The 25003-nt window shown below is 36.5% G+C and overlaps 1 protein-coding gene across 1 annotated transcript in view; it reads left to right on the forward strand.

Moving 5' to 3' along the window:
- DTL (denticleless E3 ubiquitin protein ligase homolog) overlaps positions 1 to 25003 on the forward strand; it is a 40014-nt gene that overhangs the window by 5861 nt on the left and 9150 nt on the right. The window contains exons 3-13 of the mRNA XM_060090936.1: positions 268 to 366; positions 1368 to 1429; positions 1514 to 1634; positions 7228 to 7293; positions 8515 to 8627; positions 9878 to 9951; positions 11821 to 11924; positions 12240 to 12344; positions 14978 to 15090; positions 20797 to 20886; positions 23524 to 23659. Coding sequence (XP_059946919.1) covers positions 268 to 366; positions 1368 to 1429; positions 1514 to 1634; positions 7228 to 7293; positions 8515 to 8627; positions 9878 to 9951; positions 11821 to 11924; positions 12240 to 12344; positions 14978 to 15090; positions 20797 to 20886; positions 23524 to 23659 — 1083 coding nt within the window. The remainder of the gene's footprint in view (positions 1 to 267; positions 367 to 1367; positions 1430 to 1513; positions 1635 to 7227; positions 7294 to 8514; positions 8628 to 9877; positions 9952 to 11820; positions 11925 to 12239; positions 12345 to 14977; positions 15091 to 20796; positions 20887 to 23523; positions 23660 to 25003) is intronic.

The following is a 25003-nucleotide window of genomic DNA, read 5'->3' on the forward strand; positions in this document are numbered from 1 at the left end:
TCTTCCCAGACTGGGGCACGAACCCGTGTCCCCTGCATTGGCAGGCGGACTCTCAACCACTGCGCCACCAGGGAAGCCCTCAGCCATGTTTAATTCAGAAAAACCTCTCTACCATAGCAGGTGCTATTTGGGTAGAATCATCTTACCTCTTTTCAAATAGATTGTAGCTATTCAGTTAATTTATATTTTGTTGTTTATATAGATTTAAACTCAGCTTTAAATTTTTTTGTTACTCTTTATATATTTTATTCTTTATTTCTTATTTAGCTCCCAATATGGAGCATATACTAGCGGTTGCCAATGAAGAAGGCTTCGTTAGGTTATATAACACAGAATCACAAACCAGTAGAAAGAAGTGCATCAAAGGTAAGTCGGGGTCTAAAATATTTGTTTGAACATTTTAAATTCATAAAGCCTCAAGGAAGTTACTATTTGAATAAATTCTCAGTGATACTCACTTCTGATTAAGCCTGTTTAGGGGCCAGGCTGAAAGTAAATGGTGGACTGCCTTTCTGTCAATAACTGTTAACAGCAGCAAAGCCTTTATTGAAAGTTAAGAAAAATACATTTTAGGATTAAAAACAGGTTTTCTTTTAAAAAATTAAAATTTGTTATATTATACTTAATGTGGGGAAATGTTGCTTTAAAATATTTATATTGAACAAACATCTTCCATACATAAGGCAAAGTTCTACCGACCTTAAGAAGGTAATAATCTGGAACTAGTAAGTCAAGTGTTGAGATAACTAAGGTAAAACAAAGGCTGTAGATGATGTAGAGGAAATACAAAGAAAACGCCACAGGTGTTACAAAGAGCTCTTACGTATCAAAGAAGGTGAGGAAAATTTTTCATGAAGGATGGGACATTTGAGGCAAACTGTGGTATTTAGACCCGTGGAGGTGGAATAGGACACTCCAGGTGGAGGGAAAACCATTAGTAAAGGCCTAGAGATAGGAAACCATAGGATATAATGAGCATATAGGGAGCACTCCAGTTTGGTTGGAATAGGATATACAGAGAACAGTAAGAGATACGGCCAAGCGAGCAGAATTTTGAATGTCAAACCAAAGTACTTTAAACTCCATTCAGAGAGCATGATGAAGATTTTTGAGAATATTTCATAAAGATTCCATTTTAGAGAATATATACCCTAATGGAAAACAATCTGATATCAAACGGTAGTTTTATGGGGTAATGAAGGGAATGTGCTATGTGTGCAAGTCCACAAATTCTCTTTGGCCCATGGACCTTAGTGTGCTGACCACTGATCTTTTCACTACAGCTTTCAAGGCACTTCAGCTGCTATTAGTATGGCTACCACAAGACATAGTTTAGACAGTTCACATTCACCATTTTCTTTGTTTAGAATGGATGGCTCATTGGAATGCTGTCTTTGACCTGGCCTGGGTCCCTGGTGAACTTAAGCTTGTAAGTGACTTTCATTTTATTGGGATCTGGGTAAACACTGGTAAAGGGTTGCTTTAAAAAACTGTGAAACCTTATTTTTGAAAGGTTACAGCAGCAGGTGATCAAACAGCCAAATTTTGGGATGTAAAAGCTGGTGAGCTGATTGGAACATGCAAAGGTCATCAGTGCAGCCTCAAGTCAGTTGCCTTTTCTAAGTTTGAGAAAGGTAGGTATATGCTTACCCTCTTTCATCTCCTTAACCTCTTTCATGGTGAAGTAATAATAACCTGTAATTGTTTCCACCCTTTCCCCTGTCAAAGTTGCTCCTTTACCTACATAGATGTTTGAGATACTTAATATGACTTGGAAACCTCAATGAAATTAAGTTGGATTTTAGTCCCATTCTAATGGATATTATCTCCAACTTGTCCCTGAAAGTCAAGTGTCTTCAGATAATTTTTTTCTGTAATCTTGCAGATAAGGTAAAAATTCACAAATAGCCACAATCCCTCTGTTCAACTTTGAGTGGCCTTTGAGGTCAAAGCCTGTACTGGACACTGATTAACTCCATTTGTAAAATAGTTACTTTAACTCTACTTGTAAAATTTAAATGGAGTATGAGGCTGGGTGGGAAACCTGATAAACTGGACATGATTCTTTACCTAAAAAATTTACCACATAATTACTTTAAATGGCCCAGTTCCCTGGTATGTTTTCAACAGTTATTTACTCACAGTTAATCTTTCTATATTTATTTAACTATTATAATGGAGAAGGAAGATTTAAAGAGGGCTATAATACAGAACAGTACTATAGTAGCCGGGGAAAAACTTAGCAGGGGTATCTGAATGAGCTCTTCATTTCTGTTTTTTTGTTTTCTTTTCTCCTTCCTCCATTTGTTTCTCACTAAATAAGAGTGAGACAACAAACATTCATCTCAAAGAAGTGGCTGATCAATCTGATTTTAATCGCGGAATAATAGAAATAAACAGTATAGTTCCCTTTATCATTAAAAAATATTCTATTTTTAAAAGGAATGTTTTTGTTTATTTACCTGAGCACTCAGGAGTACTAAACTGAGTTGTTGAGCTGGTTTGGACTTTAAAAAAGGTCAGTTGGTTGCTGTTGAGACTGGAACCTTGAAGAGGAAATACATGACATAGTTTTTATCTCTGCATAACTTTTCATTAACACATCTGTTGTATAAAGTTAGGTATGCTTGTGTTCTAGTTTACTACACTCCTGTGTCAAGAGTTCATTGTAAGTTTATAAAAATAATTTAAAGTCATAAAATACTTAAAGTAAATTTGTTTATTTAAAGGGTAATAAAAAAGGGAAGCACCATATCTTTCGGTCCCTTTGCTTAATTTTTAAAACTGTGCATTGAATCTATGCCAGTGTGGTCTAGTAGAAAAAGTGGTAACCTTTATCATGGCTCCCAGTAGTTCACAGGTGCCCTAGTGTGAATTAGTCTGGTTGGACACTGCCCCCAAGGCCTCATAGTTTGGTTGCTAAAACACAGATTTTAGCCCCTACCCCCTCAGCCAAGTGTTCTTGTGCAGGGCATACTTTTACAACCATACATAGAAGCCCTGTGTTTTGTTCTGCTTTCTGCCTTTAAATTCTTGGGCAGTCATTTTTATCTCCCAGGACCTTCACTTCCGAATTCACAAAAACATTGTAAGCATAAAAATGAAGTGAGATGTGAATGCACACACACACACCAAAACAAACAAACACAAAACTGAGGAGCATATAAATGCTTAGTGGGTTGGTTTTTTGGGGGGTTTGGTTTTTGGGGGGGGGTTGTAGGTAACGTGGTAGGAAAGATCATGATATAGTTCTTTCAGCCCTACATGGACAGGATACAAATAATACTATAGGACATAGTTATACTAGTGGAATTTGCCTTCCCTAAATATCTACCACCTGAAAACATGGAAAATATTTTCATCTCTAATTGTCAGTTACTCACAGATGTGTGTTTTGTGTGATAAAATGGGTGTTAGAGGGGCTTCCCTGGTGGTGCGGTGGTTGAGAGTCCGCCTGCCGATGCAGGGGATGCGGGTTCGTGCCCTGGTCTGGGAAGATCCCACATGCCGCGGAGCAGCTAGGCCCGTGAGCCATGGCCGCTGAGCCTGTGCGTCCGGAGCCTGTGCTCTGCAACGGGAAAGGCCACAGCAGTGAGAGGCCCACGTACCGCAAAAAAAAAAAAAAAAAAAAAAAAAAAAAAAAAAAAATCGGTGTTAGAACTTCTAGTGAGTAATTAAAAATAATTATAAGTGTTTTTCTATTTCCCCTCCTGCAAACTTATCTTCAGATTTGCACCTTCTTTCTCATTCTTCATTCTCCAGTTTAAGACGAATCCTTCTTCCTAGGGCACTGGTTCTCAACCCTGACTCATTAGTCACCTAGGGGGGTGTTTTGTTTTGTTTTGTTTTTATTGAAATACAGTTGATTTACAACGTTGTGTTAATTTCTGCTGTATAGCAAAGTGACTCAGTTATACACATTGGGGAGGTTTTTTAAAATGCCAATTAAGTGTGAATCTCTAGGAGGTGGGCCAGGCGTCTATTTTGTTAAAATTCCTCAAGGGATTCCAGTGTGCAGCTAAGGTTAAGAAACATTCTTGATCCTCCCCAAGACCTTATGGTATCACTTACATCCCCACAGCTCCTCTGTCTTCAAGCTTTCCTTCTCTTGGCTCTTTCTCCATAGGAAAAACTCAAGCATATCTGTGGCCTGTCCAGAAAGAAACATCTTAACCTTGTATTCTCCTTCAGCTATCATCCTTTCTTATTTCCTATCTCTTCTAAGTTTCTTAAGAGTAATCAAAACCTGGTTAAATGTCCTCATCTCAGTTTGGTTCAATCCATTCCATCTCTCTTCCTGAAATCACCCTGCCTTCTACTTGTTCAATATTTGACACTTCTGGCAAGTTATTTAAAACTTCATGAAAATTGTTTTCTTCCTTGGAATCTGTGATACCACTCCCTCTGCTTCTCAGTATTTCTGTTTATTCCTTCATAATTGCTTTCGTGAACTCCACTTCTTTACCTAACTTGAAGTGTTGACATGGCCCAGGATTTGGTATTTGGCCATCTTTTCCTTTCAGTCTGTGCCTTCTCCCTGGACAGTTTCATTTATTCCAATTTTGTTTTGTTTTTTGCTCCACTTATATTGAACCAGATTGTATTTCCAGCTTTCACTTTTCTTACAAGCACTTCAAGTTCAGCATACCCAAAACTGAACTCATGATTTCCCCCAGCAGCACCATCTTTCCCCTGTCCTCTGAAATCATTTCTCTTCAGCCTGAAGAACGTCCCTTAACATTTCTTGCAGTTCGAGTCTGGTTGTAATTAATCCCCTTTGTTTTCCTTTATATGAAAATGCCTTTATTTCATCTTCATTATTAAAGGATATTTTTGTTGGATATAAAATCCAGGTTGACAGGGTTTTTCCTTTCATTACTTGAAGGTGTTGTTCCACTGTCTTACATGGTTTCTGTTGAGAACTCTGTGGTCATTTGAATCATTTCCCTGCATGTAATATGTTGTTTTTCCTGACTGCCTTTGGGATTTTCTGTCTTGGTTTTCAGCAGTTTGACTGTGATGTGTCTAGACGTGGTTCCCTTCAAAATTATCCTGTTTGAGGCTTGCTGAGCCTTTTGAATTTGTAAATTTACAAATATGTGTCACTGAATCTGAGAATTTTTCTGCCGTGATTTCTTGAAATATTTTTTCTGCCCAATTTTCTCTGCTGAGACTCCAATTACTCATGTATTAGACTTTTTGAAATTGTCCCATGAATCCTTGAAGCTTTGTTCATCTTTTTCAATTTTCTTAAATTTGAGATATAATTAACACCCATAAAATTCACCCATTTAATGTGTACATTTCACTGGTTTTTAATTTTCTTACAGAGTTTTGCAGCCATCACCACAATCTAAGTTTAGAATGTTTCCATCAACCCAAAAAGAAACCAGAACCTGTTAGCAGTACTTTCCGTCTTACCAGCTCTACACAACCACTGAACTACTTTCTCTCTCTATAATTTGCCTCTTCTGCACCTTCGTATAAATGGAACCACACAATATGTTGTTGGCTTCTTTCACTTAGCATAATGTTCAATCTTATTTTTCTCTCTTCCTCAGATTGAATGATTTCTATTGATCTGTCTTCAAGTTCATAGACTTTTTCCTCTGTTCTCTCCATTCTGCTCTTAAGCCTATACAGTGAATTTTATCATTTCAGAAGTTGTGGGCTTGGGTTCTAAAATTTCCATTTGTTTTCAATAAGTTCTGTTTGTTACTCTGCTGAGATTTCTCATCTTTTCATTGATTATGAGTGTCTCTTTATTTCACTTGACAGTCATATCTGTTTTACAACCAGACCTGATAAATCAACATCTAGGTTGTTTTGAGGCTGGCCTCTGTTGATTTCTCTTCCCTTGAGAATGACGCATTTTCCTAGCTCTGTATATGGCAAGCAATTTAAGATCATACCCTGGGCATTGGGGATGGTGTGTTGGACTCTGAATTCTGTTATGTTGCTCAGGAAAGAGTTGGTGTTTTTGTTTTAACAGGCAGTTAAATCACTTAGACTCATAGCATAATGTCAAACCTGTGGGAAGGCAGTCAGTTCAGAAGATCGGATCTCAATTCAGTTCTTTAATTTAAGCCTTAGTTGCAAGCTGCTTTTAGCTTTCCTATGCACATATGGTTTGGGGGTCAGCCAGAGACTTGAGCTAAGTTTAAACATAGAATTAGGGTTTCCCTTTCTCTACTCTCTCCAGGCTTCCCCACTTCCTCTGGCAGCTGTTGCCCCTGTCCTCTTTTCCTAGCTCCTCTGGCTTGAAAGATGGTCTTTTTGTTGGCACTTTGGCTGCCTGGTTCTGATGCTACAACTGTGGCTGCTCTCAAGGTAAAACCACAAAAAATCAGGAACTTACCCTAGGCCAGTCACTTGCTTCAGGTGTTGACTCCCTTACAAAAATTGTATGTTTTTGATCAATCTCTATACGACCCTCAAGTAGCTGATTTTGTATTTTGACCAGAGCACTTATCAAATTAATCCACCTGCATTAGCAGGTGGATTAATTTGATAAGTGCTCACTCTTTCATACAGAAAGCAGAATTTTTTGGTTTAATTTTAGAGAATAAAGTATGACAGATAAACTGGAGTTCCCCTGTGTTCCCTCCTCCGAGCTCACTGCCCTCCTTCCATCCCCAGAGTCAACCCCTTTCACAAACTTTATGTGGATGTGGTTTGTATCTTTATACTGAGACAATACAGCTTGGAGGTTTGGAATATGGGTTCTGGATACATACTGCCAAAAAAATAACCTTTGCAAGTTACATATCCTCCCTATGCCTTAGTTTGCTTATCTGTAAAATGGGGATAATAATTCCCACCTAATAAGGTTGATAACAAGGATTGAGGTCATTTATTAAAAAAGCACTTAGTATATTTAGTGTCTAAAACTTAATAAGCACTCAGTATATTTTGGTTATTGCTTATTTATCGTTATTCTTACTACAACTTTATAGTATAGTATTTCATGTGGTTTTAAAGAAAATTTACAGAGAGGGATTATTCTATCAAGTTTTTGCTCAGCATAAGCATTTTGAGTTCTTTATAATCCTTTCCCTTCACAGCTTTGTTTTCTTATTTGTGTTGAGCTATATATTTTATCATTTTTAATCTCCAGTGCCAATTACAGTACCTAGCATATAATAGATACTCTAGGAAATTTAAATTGAAATATGTGCCACTGACTGGTTTTGTTAACTTCTTGATAAACTGTTTATGTGTCTGCAGCTGTCTTCTGTACAGGTGGAAGAGATGGCAACATTATGGTCTGGGACACCAGGTGCAACAAAAAAGGTAACCTAGTTCCATTTTAATTTTCATATATGTGGGATTGCCCCATAATAATTCTGAATGAAAGAATCAACTATTTCACCTGATTACCACCAGGGGGCACATGTTCATAAACCCCAATTCTGCTCTCTTCAGTTCTCAGGATCTTAGTGATTGTTTTAAATATTACCCTCCATATTTACCTCATATTGTCTTCTGAACTATAATGCCATTTACCTAAATTATTGATGTAATTGAAATTATTAGTACATGATTTTTATTTTAATTTTAAAAATTTGGGAGCTTTTAAGAATTGGATTAAATTAAATATAATTATACTCACATTGCCCCATGATGCCATTAAGCAGAAAGCAATGATCATCTCCCTGCTTCACTTTAAAAAAAAAAAAATTATTTCTAATAGACTATTTTTTAGAGCAATTTTAGATACACAGCACAATTGAACAGAATGTACAGAGAGTTCTCTCTGTACTGATATACCTCCTGTCCCCACACAGCCTCTCCCACTGTCGACATGTCCAATGTCCAACCAGAGTTGGACATTTGTTACGATTGGTGAACCTACTCTGACACATCATTATCACCCAGTGTCCGTCTGTACTTTACATTATGGTTCACTCTTGGTATTATACATTCTCTTGGTTGTGACAAACGTATAGCGACACATACCTACCATTATAGTATCATACAGAATAGTTTCTCTGCCCTAAAAGTCCTCTGTGCTCTACCTATTCATCCTGCACGCCCCCCTAACCTCTAGCAATCACTGATCTTTTACTATCTCCCTGGTTTTGCCTTTCCCAGAATGTCATATAATTGAAATCATACAGTATGTAGCCTTTTCAGATTGCCTTCTCTCATTTAGTAATATGTATTTAAGGTCTGTTTATGGCTTGGTATCTCATTTTTTTTTAGCACAGAATAATATATCATTGTCTACATATACCACAGTTTTATTCATACATTCCCCTACTGAAGGATATCTTGGTTGCTTCCAAGTTTTGGCAGTTATGAATAAAGCTGCTATAAATATCCATGTGCTTATTTCCTTTTTATACATCATAATCTCACCACAAGAGATGTAGTACAGTAGCCCTGCTGGCTTCTAATTTCACTAATTTAATAAAGAATATAATTAATTGTGACATCTTATATATAAATGTTACATTCAGCGTGGGAATAAAGTTCTGAAACCTAAACCATTTACCTTGGAATATTTTTCAGATGGATTTTATAGGCAAGTAAATCAAATCAGTGGAGCTCACAATACTTTAGACAAGCAAACCCCTTCAAAACCTAAGAAGAAACAGAATTCAAAAGGGCTTGCTCCTTCTGTGGTAAGGTTTTATAGCTGTATACATGCGTGCAGATCTTGACAGTAGCATAGAGTCTCATTTTAGGGAATTCATTGGGCATAAAATAGGAGCTAGAGATTCAGTCAATGAATGAGAATCTTCATTTCCTCTTGATGTCACTGGTTTATTGCTTAATACCAGTTCAGTACCTACGGTACTGGTACTCAAACTCTAGTGTGCAACAGAGTCACTTGGGAAATATGTTAAAAATTCAGTTTCCTGAGACTCATCCCTAGAGATCTCCATGCATACACATCATCTACAGTATGATGTGATTCATTAGGAAAGGGAGATGGGTAGTTTGAAGAAGCATATTAAGTACCGTGATACAGTATTCTGTAGGGGAAAAGAATCCCTGTTGTTGTTTTCATCATACAAACTGCAGAAAAGATATGGGTTTTTTTTTTTAATATTTGGCAAAAGATTATAAAATATTTTGAGAAATATTGGGGTAAAATATAGTACCTCTTTAGCATATTATAGTCAAAGCTCAAACAATGCCCATAATACAGCTTTTTTCTTTAAGAAAAATCACCAGTGTTCTTACTCGAATTTATTTATTTTTCTAGTATTCTTGGTCTGTAGAGTCTTAGTTAATATTTTGGGGATGTGTGGTTGCTAGAACATTAGGACTTAAAATTACACGGGCATGAATGGAAACTGACAGGGTTAGCATGTGGTTTTTGGAGGCCAGATGAAGTTAAAATGAGTAACATTTCAGACTTTTCATCAGATTCTTAGCCAAGAAAACTTAACAGCAATTAGGAGGTAAAACTCTACTAGCTCCTTTCGAGTTTTCAGAGCATGTAACCATCTTTCGTTCACAATTCTTTAGACACTCGTATGTGACAATCTGGATAGACGGCAACATTTTATAGATGAAACAGGTACAAGTTAAATGAGGTTCCTAAGGATAGACAGTAGGGATGATTTCAAGTAGAGCCAGTAGACTTAGACAAGTACTAAAATCTTGTGTTAATCACCAGTTTTTTCCTGAATATGAGTCAAAGTGTTCATACTATGTAATATAACATGATGTTTAGGTCATTTTCTTGCTAAAATTGCTTCTTGGTCTGCATATATATCTGACTAGGATTATTGGAAGGGCAAGATCTAGTCATACTCAGTTTAGGGGGAAAAGCTATCATTTTAGCACCTTGGTCTCTTGATAGTGAAGATTGTTATACCCAAAATAGGATTTCCTTCTTTTCTTTTTCTTCCTTGTGCTGTAGGATTTCCAGCAGAGTGTTACTGTGGTCCTCTTTCAAGATGAGAATACATTAGTCTCAGCAGGAGCCGTGGATGGGTAAGTCGAGTCTTTATTTCTTGGTTCTTTTGGTGAGCTGTCTTTCGTGAACTGTGATGGGGAAGTCACCTAGACCCATTATAATTCAATGTGTGTGCTTTTAACTTTCAACATAGTGAGTACCCAGCTGAGAAGAGGAATTACAGATCACACTGGAAAATATCTAGTTAGGACTCTTGCTCAAATAATTAAATGAGATAATGTATCACGCTTAGCACATTTCTAGCACATAGGAGGAGTGTTGGCTGCCGCTACTATTATAGAGAAGCTGGCTGGGTAACTTGCTTGTCTGTGCAGTGTAATTTAATCAAGGATTCTTATTTTGAGGAGCAAAATTTCTGTTACAGGCATATATCAGAGATATTGCAGGTTTGGTTCCAGACCACTGCAATAAAGCTAATATCACAATAAAGTGAGTCACACTCATTTCTTTGGTTTCCCAGTATATATAAAAGTTATATTTATATTATGCTGTATTTATATTAGTATATTATAGTTTATTATATTACTATATAGTTATATTTACATTATAGTCTACTAAGTGTGCGATAGCATATGTCTAAAATAATCAATGTACAGACCTTAATATAAAAATATTTGATTGCTAAAAAATGCCAAAACAATTACAATAGTAACATCAAAGATCACCAATCACAGATCACTATAACAAATATAATAATGATGAAAAAGTTTGAAGCATTGGGAGAATTAGCAAAATGTGGCACAGAAACATGAAGTGAGAAGATGCTTTTGGAAAAATGGCACCTATAGACTTGCCACAAACCTTCAATTTGTAAAAGAACGCAGTATCTGCAAAGCACAATAAAGCGAAGCACAGTAAAATGAGGTATGCCTGCCTGTATTTTGGATTTTATCTTCTCTGGTTTAATAATATCCTAAAAGGAGGAATCTGATTCTGGGCATGTAACTGGCATTTCTGGGAGCAATCTAACTAGATTGATAGGCCTAAAGACTTTCACATACTTTCCTTCTATGATTGCTCTGAATTTTTGGCTTCCAAATAAGTTTGTGATACTTGTTGATGGTTTGCTTTGTTGGAATTTAAGTTCATTGAGTATAGGGGCTCTTTCTTTTAAAAATTCTCTTCTTTGCCCCGGTTTTGCCCATTATCTCTCCCAAGACATCCCTCCCTTCAAAAGTTTTAATTTAAAAATATGATGGCTTAATAAACTAGAATTTGTTTGTGTCCTCTGGACACTTAAACTCTTCTGTGGACTGAATTCTCGGACACAAATGTAGAATTATCTAAAGGTTATTAGTTATATTTGTAAATGGCTGTGAAAGATTTGCTTCCAAGGATACTTCCCTTTTATAACCAAGCTTGTGTTTTCAAGTTGCCTACAAAGTAGATGTAGAAAATTAAGGAAATTATTCCAATAGATGAAATGAAAAAATACTTTATTTCACAGGAAAATTTGTTTAGACTAGATTACTTAAGGAGTTAATATATGGAGATATAACCATAGGGACAGAGCTTAGCACTTAATGATGTCAAAGGTTACATGCAGAATGTTAAAGGCTTAGGAAGTGCTTTTTTCTGAAAACAATGAAACAATGACCATCAGCAGTCAACCTTCGTCTTCCTTTTCCGCTCCCTTGAAGTAAACTCAGGGCAACCCATCAGTGGGTCAGATCACATCTGTTTCCGTTCTGCCAGAATTGTTAGCCTGACATTGGAGACAAGAGCATGAGATAGTTCAATCTGTTTCCCAATGACATATCCTCACTGTACCTGGTTGATGTGCCAGGGGAATTAGATTAAAAGTCATTTCACATTCAGACGTAGTTGAAACTGATTGGTGTTGGAGAAGGACTACAAAATAACTATTTCTTTACCTTGGTTTTTAGGGTAATCAAAATATGGGATTTACGTAAGAATTATACTGCTTATCGGCAAGAACCCATAGCATCCAAGTCTTTCCTGTACCCAGGTAGCAGCACTCGAAAACTAGGTAAGCCTTTGCGTATTCATTAGGACTTTTTTGTAGGGCTTTTTTGGATATGTAAGTTTTTGTTAAAATTTTTAAAGTAAATAGCAAGCTAGTTTTCAGCAACTATTATTCTCTGTTGACTTGAGAAACTAATATATGGAAGTATCTTTTTGAAGTTCAAAAGTTAGAAACTCCCAAGAATAATTTTGGTTTGTATATACTTTAGGGAAGAAGAATTCTGGTGATTCTTCTTGTGAAATGATCTAAAAAGATCATTTTCACCTCAGTTCTACTCTCCTTCATCAGCACATGCTAACTAAAGTTTCCTTTTTCTAGGATACTCAAGTCTGATTTTGGATTCTACTGGCTCTACTTTATTTGCTAACTGCACAGATGACAACATCTACATGTTCAATATGACTGGATTAAAGACTTCTCCAGGTAGGAGCTTGGTCATTCAGATTCTCTTTCCTGGAAACTAATATGGTTTTTTTGGTTAATGAGAATTTAATATTGATTTTCTTTTTTTCTGCACCAAATTTATGAAGACATATGAGGACTTTGGGGTCTTCGATTAGTTCCAGTGATGTTTTCATAGATGTATTTACCTTGTGATGGTTTCACAAGTGAACAGAATCCTGCTCTGTGTGGTAACTTAATAGTGAGTCTCTCCCGAAATTATACCCCTTTGGGTATACTTAAAATTATCTCAATTTTTGTGGGATAGAGAAGGCTGTTCTGTTCAGGTTTTGTCCTATTTGGGAGCTGTTCATTAAAATTAGGGGACCTCTGGATGTTTTCCCTAACCTCACCTTTTTATTTTTCTTAAAGAAAATTATAAGTGACTTTAAAGCTGATAAATGACATTTTAAAAAATCAAAGTTTTTCAAGCATACTCTAAGAGGGTTATTTGAATTTCATCATTTTAAGAACATTATCAATTATTTAAGCAAGCTGCATATTTTGTAACCTACTTCTCTGGTATAGCTCTGTCAGAAACTGACTTTGAATTCTATAACCAGTCCCCAGAGCTACCCAGTTCCCAGTAAAGTAAGATGTGTTGATAAAAAAGAAATCTTAAAATAGTACAGAATTTAGCTGGACTCTTAGAGAAGTTTCTAAAGACTGACCCCTAGCCATTGTTAGGACTTTGGTATCTGTGGCAGTTACCCAATTGATATTTTCAGTGCCCTGGGTTAGGTCTGATGTTGTCTAAACAAGAATAAGAGTATTTGGAAAAGGGAAGAGGTTTTATAACTTTGCTTGCTGTCTTCGTGAATGGAATTAGAACTTGGACAACTTCTAATTTATTTAGCCATATAAAACAGACTCTTTAAAATTTTTCCCTAAAAGATAAAAGCCTAATTATATTATCAGATGTCCAAGAGCTCTTTCTGTATCATTTTGTTATAGTGTGGCACCAAAAAGGGCTTTGAATTTAGTTGTCCTTCTGCCATTAAAACAAATATGCCCAAGGCCACTTTACTGATAATTTAGTAACCTTTTTCCTGTGCTCCTGAAATAATTTGATTGGCTCTCATATATAGATAGGTAGGTAGGTAGATAGATAGGTATGTTCCTTAGAAATGGAAAGACAGACGTGTGTGTGTGACACATCTGGTAATTGCTCATCTTTTTCAAAACTTTAGAAAGGGTCCTGGACTCAATACTTGATCTCCTATACTTTTAATTTACAGCATTTTATTACACTAAGTGATGTTCATAAAGATGACTCTGAAGCACTTTAGTGAAACATTTTAAAAGCCTGAACTGTCAAAGATTAAATTAAACTAATTAAAGCCAATATAAGTTTTAGAAGGATTTTTCACATGGTTTGAAACATTTACTGTGTACTTTATGTTGGCTTTCTTAGACCAGCAGAGGGCAATGAATACTTACGAGTTTAGTGGGAAATTTGGTCTGTAGTTTTCCATTCGTAGCTAAGAGTTGAGAAAGATGAACAATTGTAGTTTTGGAGTTGTAGTCAGAGTAAAGGAGCCTGTTTATTTTGTGGGGATTTATCTATCATAGTAGCTCTATAATATGTGTATCTGAATTGATTCATATCCTGCTTAACTTTCACAGTAATAGTATTTGATGTGGGGGTTATTTGATGTGCAGGCTTTTTCTTAAAGGGCTATAAATACAAAGGTTTTTTTCCAATGTTATTCTAGCAAAAGGAAGGGGTTTTTGTGAGTACTTACAGAAAGCTGTTAAGTCCCTTAATAATTCTTTTTTCCCCTCCATTAGAAGATTGGAGTGAAATACTTTTTCCTGCCTAAATGTGTCCTTAAATTTTCTAATGACTGAGATTTTTTTCTTTTATTTCCTAGTAGTATTCTGATGCCAGAGACCTCAGGTTTTGGTCTCCTTAGGATAAAAGAACTTGTCAAGCACATTATGCTAGATTGGATAGTGAGGAGTCTAAACCTAACCTAGTTGGAGTATCTTACATATGAATATATAGCTTACCCCACTGGCCACTTCTACTCTTCAGCCTATTTAAAGTGCTAGATTTAAGGTTACCACATCTCAGATAAGCTATCCATAAATCTTAACTCTCCTTTCATTGATTTTTACATGTTCATACAACAAATGTTTGAAGACCTCCTCTGTTCAAAGCATTATAAGGTCTAGTGAGGAAAGAAAATGATATTTATGAAATTTATCCTTAAGATAAGTCTAAGAGGAGGAAAGATCAATGCTTAATGCAATGGAAAAAACCTAGCCTGGGGTGGGGAGAGAGGGTCTAATAAAGGCATTTTACTAAAGGATTGGACCCCAGCTCCATTCTTGTCCTTTAAGAATATTTTTCATCACTTTCTTCTCTACAGCCAGCTCCATACCAAGTATTTGGGCTTAGATTGTGAGACTGGGTCTAATATAAAGCCTCTTTCTAGGATTTCCATTCTTTTCCTGCCAATGTCCAGTTCTTTTTTATTTGGTGACTAGCTTGACCATCTGTTTCAGTAATCAGTACACTAATAAAACTTGTTAGAACATGTATACTCTGCATTTATTTGAAAACTGGAAATAACAAGAGCCAAGTAATTTGATTTTTTTTCCTCTGGCAGTGGCTGTCTTCAATGGACATCAGAACTCTACCTTTTATGTTAAGTCCAGTATTAGTCCAGATGACCAGTTTTTAGTCAGTGGCTCAAGTGATGAAGCTGCCTACATCTGGAAGGTAAGTTACCAAACTTTCCCCACAAAGGTGAGGCTGAAGTATTCTTGCAAATATTTCTTCTGTCCAAGATGAGGTAAGGTTAATGTAAACACATACTTTAACTTTTCTGTATCAGATGTTTAGTAAAAATTGCTTCTTGCCTCTTAATATAGCCAAAACTTCACTCTGATTCTGACAGAAGATATCACACTTTCATGGTCAGCTTCTCAGAAATTGACAATCCATATCCTCCAACAGTTTTACAGATTATCAGGAAGTTGAGAATTCAGAAAACTGGAAAGAATCTTAAGTACTTTGTCCTGCTTCCTGGAAAAACATGCTGTTCTGCCTTTCTGCCCTGTGTTTTCAAACTCTCATTCAAAACACAGTGTTTGGATCCTAGAATCCTACCCCCAAATCACACTTGCAAAAAACACTCACTCAAAAATATTCATATAATAATTGTGTTCTTTACTCTCCTCTAAGTGGCCAATCTTCAAGCTGTTGAAATAAATGTGGTTGCTTTGTTAGTTTTGTATATCTTTAATAGCACTATTTATTCATTTATTTATTTTACAGATTTCCCATTTCTGTTACAGAAATTTATAATTTCTTTTTTTTACATTTTAAATAAACAGTGGTTCTAAAGTGACTACTATAGGCTAAGAAACTTAATGCTGTCAATTTGAAGTCAAGTGGAGAAAATTGAAATACAAGTAGCACTTGCTGACCACTGGAAAATGTCTCTTGTGGAATAATTAATTATAGAAATGTCTGAGTTCGGAGAAAGAATAAGAGCATTAAGGCATTGTTTTCCTAGGGCTAGAAACTATTATCTTCCAGATTGCCCTATAATATCATAAACTTCCTTGATATTGGTGAATTGAATGATCAGAGTTCATGCATTTTGGATTTTAGAGTCATAATGTCTAAAACTTCATAGACCTATAGGTTCAATATTATCAAATTCCTTCTCAGGAGGAAATTGTATCATTCTTAGTACTGCCAGTCTCTAGAAAGTCATATCTTTAATGCAGGACAGGGGTAGATCCTGTCAGGTATGAAGCATAATTCTTCAGCTTAATTTCATCTGGTCCTGAGGGAGGTACTAAAAAATGCTTTTTCTATATACCTCTAGGTTTGCAACTCTAGTTGCAAAAATGCAACACTACCATATCAAAAGCTTTAGTAACAATAACCTAGATGGTCACAAGGTGGAGACACTGTTCTATCCAAGATGCCTTTGTGTTGACCTTACCTCTTTTTCTTCAAGCACATTTGTTGTATTTTTAAAATGAAAAATTTGCTTATAAAATATACACTTGAGAACCCCCTCTTATGGTAAGAGTTTTTACATAGCTTCCTGTCTATAAAATTCTTCTGACTTGAGCTTTAAACTTTATGTGATTAGCACTAATGTTTCTGTCTCATAATCTGGTCTTATGCTGTGTATTTATTGTCTTTTGGTTTTCCCTTTCCCCTGCCCTCACTGTCTTACCTACATTTCCCTTCTCAACTTAGTTAGAGGATTTTATTCCTACCAAGGTCTGTATCTTTTTAAGTTTTTTCTTAAAAACAAAATTTCAGACATACCAAAAAGTATAATAAAGGATTATGCAAAAAAAAAAACTTTAGGCTCTGATCATTTTTTTAAATCATTTAAAATCAGCTTCTGAATTATATATATACATAATTATATATAATTATATATTATGTATGTGTATATGTATAGTCTTATTGCCAATTCTTTAATTTATTTGTTTTCTGTGTTTTGTTTTTTTCTTTTTATTGCCAAGCCTTAAATTCCTCCCTAGCTCTAGTACGAATGCTTGCTTTTTTTTTTTTTCCTTCTTGGTTTCAGGAAATCAGGGTTGAGGGATGCTTCCTCTTTTTAAAGACATGAAGTAAAGATACTTGGTGGTTCGTTAGTAACCCATTTTCAGACATCCAGTCAGTGGGTATCACACACATGGGTGACCCTTTCTGAATTCTAGGCTGGGTCACATGTCGGTGCTGAATGATGTGGTTCAGACATGATGTTCTCCTGCCTGTCCACACATAACTCAGTATGCAGGTTCTGATATTTGAGATCCTGCCAAATTTACTGCTCCTAAAATTGAATGTGCCTAGTGAGGTGGCTCAGTTTCTCTTTTCCATGATAAGGAAAAGTGGGAGGGGTGTAGTTTAAAAAAAATTGCACACAAGCTGAGTATTCAGGCTGTTAGGTCAGAATTCTCTCAGGTGTTAGGATTCTCCTATGCCAAAAAAGCCCATGGGCCCAAGAAAACAGGGTGAAAGAGGGGAGTTTTAGATCTCAAGACAGAAGAGAATGGCCTTTTAATCCTCACCCCTGGCCAGCAAAGAGGAGATGTAACATAATTAGACTTTCTGACACTGAGGCCTAAGACTTAAGAATAAAAAGATTTAATATTATGTTATTTTTCTTTTTTAATTTCCTACCCTTTGTCCTACTCTCACCCCTACCCACCTCCCCTTCCCTGGTTCATTTCTGATAGAGCCACTGAATAGTATTGAAGTGGTTATAAATAAACTGATTTGGCACCGTCATTCTACCACTGATTGGCGAAACATTGAGCCTGACACTTTAGAAAATGTAAATGATCTCATGGCAAAAATGAAGATTAGGTTTGGTTTCTAACTGGGCAGAGTAAGGAGGTTTTTTGAGGAAAAGTGCTGATCTTTTTTGCATGTTCAAGTGTACAAAATGTTTTATGAAGTCTGTAGGTTAGAGCCAGTTACTTCATAGTTCTGGGAGTTTTAACTTCGGAATTTCTCATGCCTTGAGTTAGTCTTTATTCTATAACAACTAAAATTTGTAAGAGAGGACAATTTTCTGTGTTTTGACCATTCCCAGAATGCATAGATGTTTAACTGTCTCTTGGATTTAATAGTCTCCTCTTCCTGTTTGAAAGTAGAGGGAGGTTTTTAAAAAATGAAATTATCATTGTGATAATGTTTTTATAATAATGAAGTGACAATAAATAAAAACTTATTTGAAGGATTTAAAAGTTACCTGAGTTTCGTTAGAAGAAATTAATCTTCTTTGAAGTAGTCACCAAGTATAATTTACCATCCTAGGATAGTCCTCAACTGTGAAAACACTTGTTACTAATGTTCATAAAAACTTGTTGGGGCCTCCCTGGTGGCGCAAGTGGTTGAGAGTCCGCCTGCCGATGCAGGGGATACGGGTTCGTGCCCCGGTCTGGGAGGATCCCATATGCCGCGGAGCGGCTGGGCCCGTGAGCCATGGCCGCTGAGCCTGCGCGTCCGGAGCCTGCGCGTCCGGAGCCTGTGCTCCGCAACGGGGGAGGCCACAACAGTGAGAGGCCCGCATACCGCAAAAAAAAAAAAAAAAAAAAAAAAAACTTGTTGGACCTTAGTTCTCATTCCAGCCCACAGCATGCCCTTCCCTCCACTTTTTTTTGTTGAGATAGAATTTGTATAATGTAAAATTCACCATTGTAGTCACCTTAAAGTGTACAATTCAATGATTTTTTTTTTCATATAAGCACAGTATTGTGCAACCATCCCCACTGTCTCATTCCCAAACATTTTCATCACCCCATACCCTTTAAGAGTCACTTTCAGCTTCTGGCAACTACTAACCTATGTTCTGTCTCTAGGGATTTGACTATTCTGAACATTTCCTATAAATGATCTTTTATGCCTGGCTTTGCTTTCACTTGATGTTTTCAAGGTTTATCCATGTTGTTGCATGTATCAGTACTTCATTCCTCTTTACGACTGAATATTCCATTGTATGTATAGACCTTGTTTTACTTATTTATTCATCACTTGATGGAGATTTAAATTATTCCACTTTTTGGCTTACGAACAAAGGTACTATGAACATTCATGTACAGATTTTTGTTTGAACATGTCTTCAGTTCTCCTGGGAGTGTATACCTAAGAGTAGAATTGCTGAGTCATATGGTAATTAATTCTGTGTTTAACTGTTTGAGGAACCTTCCCCTCACTTTTAATGCTGTGTAAAGTACATGGCTCATGGTAATCATTTCAATAAATGCTGGCTTTTGTTACTATTATTATTCCTGCCTTATTATCAAATTGTAAAAAGTTTTTCTAACAGGTCTACCCTTTGTGGGTTTTTTCCTTTAAATCCTATAGATAAATGCAGAAATGTACATACATTCTATTGGTGGATATTTGTTTTTTCTTGACATTTATTTTAATCTTTGGTATAGACAGTCAGGTTTTCCTAGGTATTTTAAAGCCTAGGAAACTGAGGAAGGGGCAGGATCATGAAATGAAGAGCTAGAGGCAACAGGCAAGTAAACCAATGGAGTAAAATAATGTGTTGTTACCAGGGAGGGTCAGGAGGACATGAGGATTTCCTCTTCCTTTTAACTTGCTGCTTGCAGTACTCCTTGGGCCTTGGGTAGAGAAATTTTATGGGCTGGGGCCATAAAGAATTTCTATGACTGCTGAGATAGAGACTATCTTGAAAGTCTTTTCTAAAATATGCTACCTTGTGAAAGAATGAGCTCTTGTTCTCTGTGGCATTGTAGGAGTAGGCAGCAAGTGAGGTCCTTTTAGATCTCAAGAAAAAGCCCAGCAAGGCAAATTAGATTCTGCTCTTTGTCTTCTTTGGCTTTTTGAATCATTACATATGTGCCATTTAACCCAAGAGAGGAGTAGTAATAATTGAGTTGGGTAACCTTATGAATCAGTGTGTCTAATCTCCTTAACTACAGTCTGAGGAGTCCATTAAACTTACTTAGTCATTCTCACAAATATTCTTCCCAGAATGCCTCCACTTTCTTCATACAAATGAGCAATGATTCAGAGCCTCAGGAAAATGAAAAGAGAATAATTTCTCTTTTTCAAACACGTGCTAATAATAGCTGTGTGAGTTTGTACTCCATGTTGTGCTGATTAATGCCCATGGCCTCTGATAGGGATTGACAGCTCTTGAATGAGTCAGCTGTCAAACGCACATCACTAATGACATCCAATGAGGGTGAAAATATTCTTAGTCACATGTGTAGTCCTGCACAATGTGACCCTTCTTTATACATTCAAATGTATTAAGATGTGGCAATACTTAACTTGAAAATTCAAGATTTCTTTAAGCAAATGAACTTAAATAAAATTTTAGAGGAATTTTTTTTCCAAAATGGATACAAAGTGCCATGTAGAATATAGCTTATACCCCTTCAAAATGAAGGAGTATAACTTTGGGCTTTCTTAAAAGTCAGTGAGTCTTCTTTTGGAAGAAAGACTGTCCTCTTGTCCCAAGAGATCTGCTAGCATGTCTCAGGTACCTTCAGGATTTAGTAAGTGCAGCGTTCCTGGAAGTAGCTGACTAAAGAAGATCTAAAGTTGTCTAGGCTCCACTTGAAGTGTACTATCTAGCTGCTGAAGCTTACCCTTTCAGTCTTCAGTTTTAGTCAAAATATATATAGCTAAGTTGTCCTGATTTGAAATAAGACCTGTCCTGGTATCTAAGCTCATATTGTTTACTTATTTTGGCTATTTTCATTCTGTTTTCTCAGATTAATGACAGAAATACTTTCATTGCCCATTGGGACTTTTTCTGAGCTATAAGTAGGCATTTCTAGGGGCTTTTGGTAACAACCCTATAAAGCTCTCTAAGGTACAGATATGGAGAGATTCGAAGCCTCTGTCTGGGAGACCTACCACTGCTCTGCTGACTCGGTTTTTTTCTTTTTGATGGTGTGATAGGTCTCCATACCCTGGCATCCTCCTACTGTGCTCCTGGGTCATTCTCAAGAGGTCACATCTGTGTGCTGGTGTCCATCAGACTTCACAAAGGTTTGTAGGTGAATCTGTGGTTGGTTTAAAAAGTAGATCACAGGTTTATAGGTTTTCCCAAGGTTAGCTTGAGAGTTAATACAGACTTTTATGTTTAAATAGACATTTAAAAGATCTAGAGGCCATCCAGGATCTGTATCATCATTAATCACACATATTCTATTTTTTATACCAATAGATAAACTATTATGCACTAAAGAATAAGTGAATTTCTTAGTTCCCTAGAGTCATTCCTTTCCTAAACATAGAATTTAAGTTTTTAACATTAATAAAATTTCATTTTAAAATCGAAGGTAAAAAGAAAATCTAAGGTGAAAACTAGTGTTTCTAACTTTCTACATGTTATCAATGTGGTGTATTAAAGGTAACACCTTGACTGTTCTTCACAGTCCAGTTTGGGTTCTCACATGCCTGAAAAATGCTTACTGTGAAGTCTTAATGTGTTAGGCTGTCTGTGACTAAACTAGAGAAGAAGTAGCTCCAAAGTATTTTAGACACTTTGAAAAGAAGAAAATATACTCACTTAAAAAATTTTTTTAATAGTGATACTAAAAACAAGTAAAAAACCTGAAAGGTAGAAATCCCAGAAACATAAACAAACTCCACGTATATGTAGGGATTTCATATAATAGTGGCCCCAGTTCCACTCACTTCTCCAGGGCCTACCTTTGGTCTTTGGGTTATTTTGGGTTTGCAGGAAATGTCCCTTCTGTGGAGAGCTCCTTTTCATCTATTATGTTTTGAAGGTTTGTTGCCTATTGTTCCCATCTGTTTTTTTATCTTCCAGAATCTTCTCATGGTCTGATCTACTCATGGCATCCCTGCTAGCTTTCCAGTACTACTGTGGATTTCCTTTTATATCTATATTCCTATATAACCATTTCTGTGATGAGCTTCATGATAGACTTTTTTTGAAATCATTGCTTTAATCACCAAAAATTACACCCCAATGGCATTTTCCCTCTAAGATTCACTGTGATTTCCAGTGAAACATCTGCTTTTTTTTTTTTTTTTTTTTTTTTTTTTTTTTTTTTGCGGTATGTGGGCCTCTCACTGTTGTGGCCTCTCCCGTTGCGGAGCACAGGCTCCGGACGCGCAGGCCCAGCGGCCATGGCTCACGGGCCCAGCCGCTCCGCGGCATATGGGATCCTCCCAGACCGGGGCACGAACCCGTATCCCCTGCATCGGCAGGCGGACTCTTAACCACTGCGCCACCAGGGAGGCCCGAAACATCTGCTTTTAATGTGGAATTTTATATCTTCAGAGAACTTACTGAGATGAATTTTTTTTATTATTCAGTTCATTATCATCTTTTTCCATCCATCGTATATTGCCCTTATCTCTTTGCACAGAAAAGACTCAAAGGAAGTAGCAGGGCTGTTTACTCATACCAATTTAATGACCACCTTTTTAAAAGGTTCTTTAAAATAATTTTGTCCCGAGCCTAGAATTAGGAAGATAAAATACCGCTTTAAAAAAAAAAAAAAAAAAGACTTACACTTTGAAATTGGAAAAACTTGGATTTAAATTCTAGCTCTGCCACTTAATTGTGGTGACCTTGGACAAATAACTTTATTCCCATTTTGTAGATGAGGTTATTTGAGTATAAGGCTTTTTATATTGTGAGAATTAAATAAGGTAAAGAACATAAATTTTCAGACACTCAGATTTAGTAGTTGCTCTGTAAATAATAACTTGTTTATAGACTATAGAATAACTGGGGATTTCAGGCATTTCTTTTGAGCAGTTAAATATGTGTGTCTTCTTTTGGCCTCCCAGTGAGGAAAGGAAAAAGCTGCCAGCCTCTTGGGGACCAAGACTTAAGAGAACGTGTGTTCTTTTTTTTCTTCTCTCTTTAGTTACTGAAATAAAGAAATTATATAAACAAATGCTGGGGAACAGCTCTGGTACCAGTGGCCATTTGCCACAAGCTCTTCAAGCTGGACTTTCTCTGCCATAAAAGGCTTGGGACCAAGATCGGGAATGGTTAGATATTTTTAAAGGGGCAAAAGTTATTTTTAACTTTTTTCAGTCTAGTGAACGTGTCGTTTTCCCAGATTGCTCCTTTACCTATCTGAAAATCTTAGGGAAAGGTTTCATTCTACTTGCCACAGCATACTAGAGTCATGGACTAAATCAGATCTTGGGAATAATCCCATTACTTTAACAATAAGCCAGAACTTGAGGAAGTCAGAGGAAAGTCATACAAATTAAATGTCAGTGACATACACTGACTGATCTTTTAAGAGAAAGAGTAAAAATGACATCTTAATTTAATTACATGTTTTGTAGTTACACAGAAGGTGATAAAGATAATGACTTGCCCAACTTCTTGAGAATAAAATGAAATAAACCTGGTTTTATAGTAGAGCTTTAGGTAGCTAAGAAATGACTGGTCACAAAAGTCATACCAGCAGAATGTATATAAAGAAGAAACTAAAGGATTCACTTCTTTGGAAATCTGGAATGATTCCTGAAAGCAAGGAATGAAAGTATCTGACCTTTCAGATAACATTTTCTATATCCTGTTACATCAGGCAGAATACTCTAATCATGAGTCCTTAAGACATACCTGCTTTTTACTTTGTTGTGAATCTTTGATTGAAACTTATTAACTCCCTTCATGGTTTTCTGTAGATTGCTACCTGCTCTGATGACAATACACTGAAAGTCTGGCGCTTGAATAGAGACTTAGAAGAGAAATCAGGAGGAGATAAACTCTCCATAGTGGGCTGGGCCTCTCAGAAGAAGAGAGAGGCGAGAGCCGACCTAGGTGAGGATCCCATGCATTTTTCTAAGTTTTTTAATGGTTTGATTGGTTTAGTTCTGTAGTACAGATGGTGAGCTAGATTTGATCTTATTTTGGTATATTTTCAGAGGAAAGCACCATCTCATTGACATTCTTTTTAATACATATTTTCTGAACACTACTATGTTTATCATCTACACAAGGCACTGGAATATACCAGAAGATTTATTTTTTAAGTATTTGTTGAACATCTATTATGTTCTAGGCACTGTTCTAAGCTCCTGGGGATTCTGCAATAAACAAAAGATTCAAAATCCCAAAGATGTAAATGAAGCTTACATATTAGTGTGAGAGTCAGTAAACAAGTTAAAGAAGTAAAATTTGTCAGATAACAATATGTGGTTAGGGAAAAAGGAAGGAAGGAATGAGAGAATAGCAAAGCATGCTGTTAAAATTTTAAATCAGGTACCCAGGGAGACCTCAATGAAAAGATGATATCTGAGTAAAAAAATTGAAGTAATGAAGTAGTAAGCCATATGGATATTTTAGAGAATGTTCTAGGCAGACAAAACAGCAAATGCAAAGGCCCTGAAGCAGGAGCAGGCCTGGCATATTTTGTGTTCCTCAAAGAGGCTAATGTAGCTGTAGTCCCTGTGGCTAAAGCGGGCAAAAGAGAAGAGGGGAATAGTAGTGGAAAATAAGGTTCTTGTACGATTTGGGCTTTTATTCTTACAGACAAAAAGCTGTTGGAGGGTTTTGAATAGAGAAGTGTATGATCTGACTTTTCTTAACTTGATCATTCTAACTTCTGTGTTGAAAACAAATTATAAGGGGATCAGAGTAAAAGCTGCAAGCTAATTTAAAAACTCATTGAAATAACACAGGAAGCAATGATGGTGACTTAGACCAAAGAGGTAGCAAATGGTAGGACAAAAAGTCTTCAAAATCTGGGTATGTTTACATGATGGAGCCAACAGAATGTGCTGTGGGATCAAATGTGGGACGTAAGGGAGAGTTATCAAGGATAACTTCAGAATTTTTGGCTTGAGAAGCTAGAAGGGTGGAGTTGCCATTAACCTATATAGGAATCACTGCAGGAGGAATAGGTTTGGGGGAGGGAACAGCTGGATATGTTGTTTGATATTATTAGACATCTAAATGGGGATGTCAGAGAGGCAGTTAGATGTTTAATTCTGCAATTTAGGGCTGGAGTTGTAAATTTGGGATTCATCATCATATAGGTAAAAGGTAGCTATAGATGGAAAAGAGAATAGGTCTGGGGTCTGAGCCTTGGAACATCCTAATATTTAGAAATTGGAGAAGTGAAGGAGCAGGTACAACCTGAGAAGTAAGAGAAAAACCAGGAGA

Source organism: Mesoplodon densirostris, chromosome 2 (genome assembly GCF_025265405.1).
Source record: "Mesoplodon densirostris isolate mMesDen1 chromosome 2, mMesDen1 primary haplotype, whole genome shotgun sequence".
In the NCBI taxonomy this organism is placed as follows: domain Eukaryota; kingdom Metazoa; phylum Chordata; class Mammalia; order Artiodactyla; family Ziphiidae; genus Mesoplodon; species Mesoplodon densirostris.